This window comes from Diceros bicornis, chromosome 32 (assembly GCF_020826845.1).
Source record: "Diceros bicornis minor isolate mBicDic1 chromosome 32, mDicBic1.mat.cur, whole genome shotgun sequence".
NCBI lineage: Eukaryota > Metazoa > Chordata > Mammalia > Perissodactyla > Rhinocerotidae > Diceros > Diceros bicornis.
In genome coordinates, this window is record NC_080771.1 from 27,901,237 (window position 1) to 27,913,661 (window position 12,425).

General features: G+C 43.7%; 1 protein-coding gene across 1 annotated transcript in view; it reads left to right on the forward strand.

The window, feature by feature from the left end:
- The window catches only part of VAT1L (vesicle amine transport 1 like), a 145,149-nt gene that overhangs the window by 51,879 nt on the left and 80,845 nt on the right, over nt 1-12,425 (forward strand). Inside the window, exon 4 of the mRNA XM_058528329.1 lies at nt 9,160-9,302. Coding sequence (XP_058384312.1) covers nt 9,160-9,302 — 143 coding nt within the window. The remainder of the gene's footprint in view (nt 1-9,159; nt 9,303-12,425) is intronic.

Genomic DNA, 12,425 nt, shown 5'->3' on the forward strand with positions numbered 1-12,425 from the left:
GTTTAAATCCCATCACTTCTAGTTGCTAGTACTTAGCCTTTCTGAGCCTCGGTTTCCAATTACTACTAGCAGGATAACCTTGAGTAAGGTCACTTGATCTTTCTGAACCTGCGTTTCTGAGCCTGTCTTCACAGTGGGAATATGATGTTGGGAGGGTTAAATGAGATGTGTATAAAGTGCTTGACAAAGAGTAACTAGCCAGTAAGAGATGGTTCCCCTTCCTTCTCTCCTTTCAGCCTCCAGACCCTCTACTGTCCTGCAGCACAGGGCAGTGGTTAGGATTATGGGCTGAAGCCAGACAACACAGGTTCAAATCTTGTCTCTGCTGTTGACCTGCTGTGTGACTTTGGGCAGTTATATAACTGCTCTGTGCCTCAGTTCTTTCATCTGGAAAATGAGGATGAAACAGTACGCACCTCATGGAGGTTGTAATGCAGATGGAATGAGCTGGTGTTCATAGAGCACGTAGAACCCTGCCTGGCGCGCAGGCAGCTCTCTGCAGATGAGCTTGAATAAATAAACCCACACCGCTCTTGTCTGCTTTGTCCTGCTGCTTCTCAACCGAGTGCCTCTGCAACGAGCTCAGCGCAGTCTGAGCAGAGGAAAAGGTTTAAATAGTCACCTTTGCAGTCACCTGACGGGCAGAGCTGTGAGTAGCTGGGAAAACCTGGGCGTTCGGCCGCATAGCGGGGGCCCAGGGAGCAGGGAGGCTGAACTTCTCCAAGCTTCCAGGGCTTCAGACCTGGCTCGTGGGGCAGGGGGATTATTTTCTCTTCTTGCATCTCTGACTCACGGAAGACTGTGTTGTTCATGCTCTGATCTACGGGATCCCACGTGCTAAACCCACGAGCTGTGATGTCAACCTCAAGTAGGAAAAGAGGAAGTGGATTGTTACGATGCCATTGTCGGGGGAAGAGGGAGAATCTCCCTCTGCCCTTTCCCTTAAGGTTCTTCTGGCTGGCCAAATAATCAACAAGACAGGTTAGCAGGAGAAAATAATACCAAGTTTAATAACATGTATACATGGGAGAAGCTCAGAAATGAGCGACTCGTCCCTCTGTCTAAGCTGCTTGCTTAAGTATTGCAGCTAAAGGCGAAGGAATGTGTTGGGGGTGGGTAGTGGCCTGGGACTTCAGAGGGCAGAAGGACAATTCTTTTCAGGGTCATCTATTGATAATTTGGTCAGGGAGAGATAGAGTTTTTTGATAAAAGGGGCTTGGTGCCCCTCCCATTGCAACATCTATTTTACATTATCTTTATAGCCATCATGATAGAAGATCTGTTCCAGGAATGAGCCACCATGCCAGATTCTCTAGGCAGTTAGTGGGGGAGGTCAAATATCCTTATTGTCTTCAGCTCGAAATAATCCGCATACCAGAGTGGTGCTTCCTGGGGCAGCTTGCCCTGAGCACCATCACCATAAATGACCAAATCAGACAAAGGAAAACTTTATAGAGAGCTGGATCTCAGCACGGGCTGCACATTAGACTTACTCAGGGAACTTATAAAATATATACTAATAATCAGGCCTCAGACTGGTTTTAGATAAAATATCTTATATTAAGATATTCTGAGCATCATGGGGGCCTTAGCATCTAAATCATGTGGATTGATGCCGTTTAGGATAATCTACATTGACGGTTCTCAACAACATCAGGATCTCCTGGAAGGCTTGTTAAAACTCAGATTGCCAGGCACCATCCCGCAGTTTCTGATTCCATAGGTCTGGGCTGGGGCCTGAGCATCTGCATTTCTAACAAGTCTCCAGATGATGTTGGTGCTGCTGGTTCTCGCACCACACGTTGAGAAGCACTGATCTGTATGATAAATAAAAGAGGAAAAAAAATAAAAGATATTATCTAACAAGTCTTCCCAAAGAATAAAGAATATGTCTGTTGCTTTTTTGGATTAAAAAAAAAAAGTTTTCCATATTTAAATCTTGAGCAATTGAAAAATGCCTATCCTGCTTTTCACTTTTTTCCTCCTTTTCTCTCTGCTCCCTCAGCCGAGAGCCCCTGAAGCTTCTTGCTTTTGAAATTCTCAGCACATGTATGTTACAGGGAGTGTCGTGTATAGTTCAACAGTTTTGCAATGACAAACAAGATAAAGAAAAGCTGACTGATTCTTAGAGCATACTAGGTGAGAACAGAATATTCTTTGCTGCCTTTGAGGGCGGGTCACGTGGATCAGCCCACACAGTGGGATTTGAATTTCCTCTCCTTACGATTGAGTCAACTGAGTTGTTGAGCAGGCAAATGACAGCAGCATTGATCTGAAAAAAAAAAAATGCCTCTAAACCTGTGTCTAAATCTCAGAGTGGGAGTTTGCATTGTCGTAAGAAAAGCGTAAGGACAGCTCAAGTATCCAGTGTACAGTCACGTGTCGCTTAACGACGCCTAACAACGGAGAAATGCGTCGTTAGGCGATTGTGTCACTGTGCGAACATCATGGCGTGTACTTCCACAAACCTAGATGGTACAGCCTACTACACACCTAGGCTGCATGGTACTAATCTTATGAGACCACCATCATATATGCAGTCTGTCATTGACCGAAACGTCCTTATGCAGCACATGACTGTACTAGATTTCGTGATAACATTCAGTTATCTTTCCTAATCCAAGTACCTCTATGCATTGGTGAAGATGAAAAAGTAAACTGACAATTCTTTGGCAGAAAAAAGTCTTACCTCACCGTTTCCTCCAGGTGTCTTCTCGGTACATTCACAAGCTCGTTCTGCTAATTCTTTTCCGTTCTCTGACCACGTGAATGGTCTGTGGTTCCCACGAGCTGTTTAAAAGTGAAAACAGTTTTTGGAAGAGATAAACATAGTTCTACTTTAAAAGTGAGCTCAGAAATGGTCAAGTTAGCAATAGAAAATTCCATTTTTCCACCAAACTTAGGATAATGCATAAATTTTCATTCTCTTGGACAGTCTTCCTCAAATAGATTTTCTTTAGCCCAACTAAAGAACCAGTCAGTGGGACCCAGAAATCGTAGAACTGGAGAGACCACAGAGATCATCAAGTTCAAGTTCCCATTTAACCTAGTCTCTCCTCCTACATGACTTTGTGCATGCCCCTCATTTTCTGCACATTTACAAAAATGTGTAGTGCACCATTATGGTCTTATCCCAGTGGTTCAGTGGCTGGACCTTGGTTTAGGTGTATAATTGTACTTTTGATAGTGTATTTATTTTAGCAATGTCTGTTGCTCCTGTTAGAATAAAAGCTCCAAGATGACAGGGACCATATATAACTTGTTCACCTTTGAATTTCCAGCACCTCTCATGGTGTCTAGTCTACAAGAGGCACTCACTGAATAGCCCTATAGTGATGGAATGAATGACTCAATGAAGTAACAGAGAAGCTGAGATTCAAAGGATGACTAGGAATTAGCCAGGGGAAAAGACAGGGAAGAGGAAACTACATGTGCAATGGTCCTATGGTGAGAGGAGGTGGCACTTAGGAAAGACTGAACATTTTTCCATATGGTCAAGGCTAGAGTTCTGCTTTATGATGAGAAACAAGGCTGGGAGGTAGACAGTATCTGTTATTATAGAGGCCGTCTGAAGCCATCCATTCTTTGTCTCTTACTTAGTTGAGTCTCTGATGCCGAGTCCTGAATCTCAGTGCACTGACAAGGTCATATCTCCTAAATTCCCATTTAGGGGGTGACCAGAATTTCAACCAAGCTCAGTCCTAATTCCAGGGCAGTTATGGCTAAAAACTGCCATTTGTTGAGTCCTTAGTACGTACCAGGCGGCGTGCTAAGCCTTTTATATAGATGCATTTGCTCCTCTAATCATTCGTCTACTGTGCCTAGCTTTTCTGGAATAGGACCTTACTTTGAACTGCCAGTCTGTTGATAAGAGTTAGATTTCAGGGATGCAGAACAGCCCCCTTGAAACTACTGTCCCTGGATTCTGTGCTCTGCTTGAGGGGACCCCAGCAGCCCTGGAATTAGGGCTGAACCTGAGACAAAGCTATCCAAAGAGTGGATCAATGAAGCCTTCCAGATTGATGCCAAGCACCCGTGGTTTTCTCCAAGATCTCAGTTCCGTGTCAGCAACTTGATGCTCAGCTGGCTGGATGAGAAGACAATTAGCAGAGTGGCTTTGCAGCTGAATTTGACTCCAGCTTTATCACTTACAAGCTGTGTGACCTTGGACGAGTTCCTTTCCCTCTCTGAATCCCCATTTTCAGGTATAAAAGGGAAACAAAACACTTGCTCTAAAAGTGGTTTAAGGGTTTAACGAAGCCCTTTAGCACAGTACCTGGCACATGGTGAGACAAAGGAGCCGCAGCTGCTGTTCCTACTGCACTGTGAGCCATGGGGAAGAGAGGCTGGGGCCTGCTGCAGGATTCTTACCTTCTAAAGAGGAAAAGGAAAATCAATTAACAACAAGTGCGTGCAAATCTCCACTTACGGCTGCTGCTGGGAGAATGGATTGTCTTGTTTGTTTGATGTTCTGGGTCTGCAGGTAAATTGCAAAATCCTTTTTATTGAAAATTGCGTCTTCCACAAATGTTTATTGAGTCCTTGCTATTTGCTAGGCGTGTGGGAGAAACGAGGATAAATTAGATGCTGATCCTGCACTCACCTTGGGGGTTGGAAAAGGGAGAGGACAGATTTTCTGTAAATGTGAGGGAAAGCATTTTTCTGCTTAAATACAGAATGCTGAGCATTATTTACTTTAGAAAATCATTGAGCATCTTGCAAGGGCCTCTCATTGCCTAAGTGAATTAACAGAGAGCTCAAAGGCTGATGGGGGGAGGTGCTGCAAATAGATGGACACTGAATTTGTGTTTTCTACCCATTATTATTTATATAATAATATAAATTATGATATATATAATACTTGTATATTATACTAATATATTAATTCTATTTTTTGTATGCCTATATAATAATCATATTATATTATTATTATACTAATTATATATTATAAATGGAATATTATATACTAGATATTATTAATTATATACACATATGTGTATATACTAATTATACATATATACATATCATACTAATTATATATAATTATAATATTTATATATTATATATTTATGTATTACATATTATAATACTCCTCTATTATATGTTATATAATAATATAAATATTATTTATTTATTTATAAATAATCTCATTTTACTACCGCACGTATCTTTCTCTTTAAAATGGAAATGGTTAAGTTCCGCTTGGGTCGGAGAGGAGATATGTTAATTAAATCTCTGCTGTATTCCTACTCTGCAATAGTAAAGGACATAGAAATCTGCAAAGTGATGAGGGGGCTTCCCCATTACATCGAACTGCTCTGTTTCTCCTTTATCTGGTCAACAAGTCTTACCAAACACTTGTTATGTGCCAGGCTCTGCCCTGGGCACTGGGGTACAGAGCCAAATGAGGCATGGTCCCTGACCTCATGGAGCTCACAGATGGGTCAGTTAGCAGCCACAGAAGGCTGTGGTGGCCGCTGTCTTGGAGGAAGGAACCACAGGTCTACGGTCACACGAAAAGAGGCAAGTGACTCTGCCTGGGATTCTGGGAAGGATTTCTAGAAGAGGAGATGCCCAACGGGGAGTGGCTATGATCTGAAGAAGAAGTGGAAGGATGGGCATTGACAGGGGAAAAGCATGTGAAAAAACTAGCACCGATGCTAAAATATCGTGATACATTCAGGAGAGTAGGATAGTGGCTATGCTCTTACTGCTGATAGAATAATACTACTAAGAAAAATAGTGATAGCAGTCATAGTAGTAGTGATAGCAAATATTTATTGGCATTCACTGTTCTAAGCCCTTGGATGCTTTATGTCATATAATCCCACAAAAATCTTAGAGTGTATATAGTATTAACAATCCTCATATTAAGACCAGTGACTAGAGGAACTCATATGTTACTCAAGGTTGCTCAGCTGGTGAGTAGAGCAGATCAAGGTCTGCCGCATCTTACCCCAGTGGCCTTGGACCAAGCACCTAACCTCTGTAAACCTCAGCAAAATAAGTTTACAGGCTCATTCTGAGAACGCCATGGGATGAGGGCTGCACAGCGCCAGGCTCATGGCGAGTGTCAGCCAGTGGTGGCTCAAGTTCCACATGTTGTTTGGGAGTGGATATTGGAAAAGTGGGGAGAAATCGTGTTAATGAGGTAGACTGGGTCAGAAGCCAGAGGGCCAGCCCGTGTGATAAAGTAAAGGATGTGCATTTCATTCTGAAAGCCATGACAGGCATTGGGAAGCTTTGAAACCAATAGTGAAATGCTCAGTGTTGTGTTGGAGAAAAATCACTCTGCCCACAGTGTGAGGTGCACATGGAAACAGCCAGACCAGTTCAAAGGGTGTTGTCATAATTCATGAGAGGAAATATGACACCCAGACTAAGAAGTGACAGTCGCGAGAGGTGTTGAGTGGAAACAACACACTTGCTGACTAACTGGATGTGAGGGCGAGGGAGGAAGAGGAGTCCAGGTGGACCCCCAGACTCCTGCCTTTAGCAGTGGGTGAACGGTGCGATTCCATCCACTGAGGCAGGAAATGCAGTAAGAGGAGTGTTATGGGTTGAATTGTGTCCCTTCTCCCCGCAATTCATATGTTGAAGTCCTAACCCCCAGTATCCCAGAATGAGCCTTTATTTGGAGGTAGGGTCTCTACAGAGGTAATCAAGTTAAAATGAGATCGTTAGGGTGGGCTCTAATCCAATACGACTGGTGTCCTTATAAGAAGGGGAAATATGGACACAGACACACATAGAGGGAAGACCATGTGAAGACACAAGGAGAAGATGGCTGTCTACAAGCCCAGGAGAGAGGCCTAGACTAGATCCTTCCCTCATAGCCCTCAGAAGGAACTAACCCTGCCAACACTGTGATTTCAGACTTCTAGCCTCCAGAACTGTGAAACAATAAGTTTCTGTTTTATAAGCCACCACATTTGTGGTACTTTGTCACAACAGCCCTAGCAAACTAATACAAGGAGTCACTCCTTTGGAGATAGCCATGAGTTATATTTCAGATCAGTTGAATCTGATGTGTTGGTTTTGGATAGCCAGGTGGCGACAGATGCCAAAATGATAGTTTGATACCCAGGTCTGGGAGTCAGTGGGGGGCTTGGGCCTTGAGATAGAGATTACGGGGTGTCCATCATTTCTGACATGCCAGCGTCCATAGCACAGTGTGACTAGTACATGATAGGAATTTGAAAAATAGTTGAGTGGATAAATGTCACATTTGCAGAAGGCAGGAGAGACCACATGGATATTGGAACTAGTTCTAATCTCCCATCCCAGCACTAACAATGTTAGTTCAAGCCCTGTCGAATTTTCGAGGTTGTTGCATTGGCGGCTGATATTTGCACTCACTAGGAAGGATAGTCCCCTCTTTGTTCTCTAAAATCAGGGGATAAAAAAGTTAAGCAAATATCAAAGCTATTCTTAGAACAGAGAACGATAGCCTGCCTGAGTCTTAGGTACACGCCCATGTTCTGAAATGTTGACCTCCAAGTGAGCGTGTCAGTAACGTGTCTATTTTAGGCAGCAAAAGGTCTGCCTAGCTTAAAATGTCAAAATAAGTCGACAGCATAGCATAATAGAAAAGGCAATAAGTGGAAGTCTGGAGACCTTGCTTTGAATCTCAGATCTGCCTCTGAAGAACTGGGTCACTGTGACCTTTCTGAGTCCGCATTCCCTTTTCTATAAAACAATGATGGGGAGGGGGTAATTGGATGATCTTCCAACTCTGACATTCTATGATCCTCTCAATGTTGCCTTTAATTGCGAATGTTGGGAAGAATAACCTTTCCACAAATTGACCTGCCAACCTGATTTAGTCCACCAACACGAAGCCATGTACACAAAGTGATAGGCAGGACTTTATATCACAGGTGACTTTGGTAGAATAATTTCTCTCCTTAATAATTTCTGCCTCCTCCAGATGGCAGGTGGAACACAGGAAAGAAACAGTACTTGGTTTTAGAATGCATCTTAAACATCAGCAAGTTGGGTTTTACTGGAAGGTTTCTGAATGTACACGATCACAGTATTGTGTCCAATGATTTAAATTTCCAACCATACTGAAAAAGGATATGGTAAAGTCACCCATTCCTATCTGCATTTGTGATTTCTCCTAGATCATTTAATATTTAAACCTTGTGTGTTCGCCTTTTCTTTATATGCCTGGACACCTCAGTTCTAGATATAAAAAGCCACTAAAGGGTGCTTAAGATTTATTGAGTACCTATTAAGTGTCATGTCTTGTGCTAGGTGCTTGACCTGGGTTACATATCACCTCATTTAAGACCCACTATAGTAGTTGCTGTCAGCCGTACCATATCCTCTCAACACTCAACTCAACATGCTGAAGGTTGCTTCCTTAGGGCTTCTGTCCAGCTGTTGGGAGCATGCTTGGCCCATGAGGACAAGCCAGACATGCACAGGAGTTACTAGTGCAGAAGCAATCCTCAGCCAACATCAGATGGAAATTTAGTGGATAAATACTCCAGCTTCCTCACCACTTGGCTGGGATAACTCTGTTGTGTGTTCTGTGCTTGCTCACTGTTCCTCAGAGGGCCTGAGTTCCAGCTGCCCATGGTGAATATGGGCTTGACAACACTCCTTTTATTGGCTGCCTTCTAGTTCTGTCTTGATACTCTGCTATTTCCTGCGACCATGTTCCAGATATCGTCCTGACGCTTGAATTCTTGCCTCAGGGTCTACTTCTAGGAGTCCAAACTAAGACATCCCCCAGATCCCTAGGGAGGAGGTATCATTATTGCTAATTTATAGATGAGGAACCTGAAGCTCAGTGTGGTTAAATAACAGTTGTTGAGTCTCGATGCTGGGGTTTTGCTGGCTCACATTGACTTTCCTCTACGCCAGTGGTTCTCAACCCGGGGAGATTTTATCCCCCAGGGGACATTTTGAAATGTCTGGAGACATTTTGATTGTCACAACTGGGGGGGTGCTACTGACACCTACTAGGTGGAGGCCAGGGATGCTGCTAAACATCTTAGAGAGCTCAGTTCAGCCCCCTACGACAAAGACTAATCCAGCCTAAGACAGGTCAGCAGTGGCAAGGTCGGGAAGTCCTGCTCTGCACCCGGCAAGACTGGTTGTTGGATGGCAGCTCTCCTGAGTGACTTGTCTATTTTATTTCACCTCCAGGGCCAAGCTGTGGCTCAGCTGTGCTCCACTATCCCCAATGTGACTGTCTTTGGAACAGCTTCTACTTTCAAGCATGAAGCAATCAAAGACTCCGTGACCCACCTGTTTGACAGAAACGCAGACTATGTGCAAGAAGTGAAAAGGTAAGCTGTTTGCTGTTCCCTCTCTTCAAGAGCAGTAGCCTTCATCTAGAGGAGGGCTGATAATAATAACAATAATAGTAATAAGAGTAAACGTGTACTGGGGGCTTAGTGTTACTAGCTCTGTGCTGAATACTTCACATGTATTAGCTTATTTAGTCCTCTCAACAACTCTATTATTATCGCCTTTTCGCAGAGGATAAAACCAAGGCACAGAGCAGTTAAGTAACTTGCAAAGCTCATTTATGACTTGCAAAACTAACTGCTAGCTGCTATAACACTGCCTGAACACAGAGAATTGTATTTCCCATTCATTCAAGTAACAGCCCAAGGAAACGTGTACTCCACCTGGGTGTGACTGAGAGCCACCGAAGGCCCAAAGTGGTGACACGATTGGATTTGGGTTTTGACCAGTCACTGGTGGTGTGCAGAGAATGAATGGGAGGGGGAAGCTGGAGGCAGGGAGATCAGTCTGCTGGCTGCTGCAGTCACCGTGGGGGACACTGGTTTGTAACCTGCTCCATTTTCCACCTGTGACCCTGAAGCTGTTGATCACGGCCATGTGCATATCAATGCAGGGAATCAGATGGAAAACCCAGCTGCCACCATGCTTTCAGATGATTTGTGTGTCCCACCTCTGCTGCTGCTCAGGGCTCAAGGCTGATTCTCACACACATTCCATCACAGCTCCTGAGGGGCCTCAGAGATGTCCCAGAGCCATTGTTTCCATATTTTCATTTCCCAGCACTAAATCGTAAGATGTAAAGGAATTGAGTTGTCCAGCTAGCATTGTAATAAAAAACCAATTTTCTCCAAATCACAGATTAAGATGGAAAATTGAAGGACTAGAAGATGGGAGCTCTGGTTACATGAGTTGATAGATTTAGATCAGATTAGGTGAAACTTGAGAAATTTCTTGGAAAGGAGAGTCTTCCGATGGTCTAAATTTTCAGATTTGTTTTTAAATTTTGAATGCAGAGATTCGCATATAATTTAAGATTGTCCCAATATTTCCAGTGGGACGTGAGAAGAGAGCTTTAAAGCTGGCTAGTAGAAGTTCACCGCCTGTTTCTCGGATGGCTCGAGTTGCAGGCCTATTGTGAAGACGTCCAGGATAACTTTCATAACCCATAGGTGGTTCTTCCCTCTTTTAACTTGCATCTCTCCAGCTGTTGTCTGGAAAATGACCTACCATTGTCCCTTCAGCAATCTTTTCTTTCCACCTCTTAGTGGTATTTTGGCAAGCATCCTTCCCTTTTTCCATGCACCAGCCTGCTTAATAAATGTCGAGTGTCTGTGATGGGCCAGGTACTGTGCAACGGTGCGAGATCCCGCAAAAACCACCTTGTGAGTCACTGTCTTCAGGGAGCTTTGAGTCTAGTTGGGGAAGAGGGGACAAAAATATATTTTATTTTATTTTATTTTTTGTTTTGTTTTTTTTGGTGAGGAGATCAGTCCTGTGCTAACATCTGCCAATCCTCCTCTTTTTTTGCTGAGGAAGACTGGCCCTGGGCTAACATCCGTGCCCATCTTCCTCCACTTTATATGGGACGCCGCCACAGCATGGCTTGCCAAGCAGTGCGTTGGTACGCTCCTGGGATCCGAACCAGCGAACCCTGGGCCTCCGCAGCGGAGCGCGCACACTTAACTGCTTGCGCCACTGGGCTGGCCCAAAAAATGTATTTTAATCATTGATTCATTTACACTTTTGATATGTGCTCTGGTGGAAAAATGCAAGGTGCTAGTGAACATAGGCAGACAGGAAAATCGGACACATTGTCCATCAAAGAGTGAGATTTGGGCTGAGAATTGAAGGATGAGAATTTGGCTAAAGGAAGTGCATCTGACCAAGGGGAATGGCATGTGCTGAGCTGCCGGGTCTGGAAAGGCTTGGTACATTTGAGAATTGGAAAGGAGAGCACTACAGCTGGAGGGAGTAGGATGTGGGAAGCAGTGGGAGAAGCGGGTCAGGAGGTGGCAGCTGTTCTGAACCAGTGACAGTCTGTAACCAGGGAGCTCCTGCCTTCCCCATTTCCCATGTAGCTGCCCCATCCCTCATCCCCTCATCCCTTCACTGTCCTTACCTGCTGCCTTTGGCCCCTGAATCAACGATTTCTACTGATGTCAGAAGAGCAGAAGCTTACAGCTTCTAGGACCTGCCTCACCACCACCTTCTTTCAAATGTGACTTCGACAGTCCTTTCTAAGTAAAGACCCTGAGATTAGACTAAAAACGACTGGGAAGCTGCAGATATTTTTACGCCCTCTGTCCTACTAATCCTGCCGTCAGGAAATAATTCAAAAGAAGATAAAAGCAACAGGTACACATTGCCTGTTGCAGAGCGAAGCACGACTTCTGCTTCATTGTGTGCTCAGCATATGCCAACTGGGTGAATTATAGCATTGTCTGTGATAGGGGAAAACTCAGAACCAGCCTCTGTTATCAACAGAAGGGAAACCGCTTGGTAGATTATGCTATGCCCACACTCTTGAGTATTATGCAGCCCCTAAAAAAATGATAATTGTGAAGATTCTGTCACAAAAATGAAAAAAATACCCATGGTAGCATATTGAGTGAAAAAAGCTGAATGCCAAATTCCAGCTACACTGTGATCACAGCTTTGTATAAATTCTTGGCACATAAAGACTGAAAGGAAAGGGGAAAAAATCCAACCGCTAACATGCAATAGGAGTGGAATGGAGAGTGATTTCTCTTTATTATTTGATCACGGATACTGTTTATGATGCGATTTTGCGTGTGGTAAACTAGAAAAAAATAGTAGCATAAAATTTCTTGAGATGAAAACTCTTTTATAAGCCAGTCAATCGGTAAGCTGCTTTTGAACACCTTCTCAGTCTTGAGCCAGGCAGTGCAAAGGGAAGAGGGGAAAGTATTTATAGTGTAGACCTAACCTTGACGTCAGTTACCCTTCTCTGTTTGGGAGGAGAGAGATGGCTATGCTTGAAACCAAGTAGAAGAGTTAGAAGCCTTGAATCAGTGAAAATGCCTCATTTTACAGGTAAAGAAACTGCGACTTAGTGGAAATTAATGAAAAATCTAATCACCTAGAGAGAACAGAGAGAAAGTGATCAAGAAAGGATTCCTAGAGATGGCATTGCTAAGCAC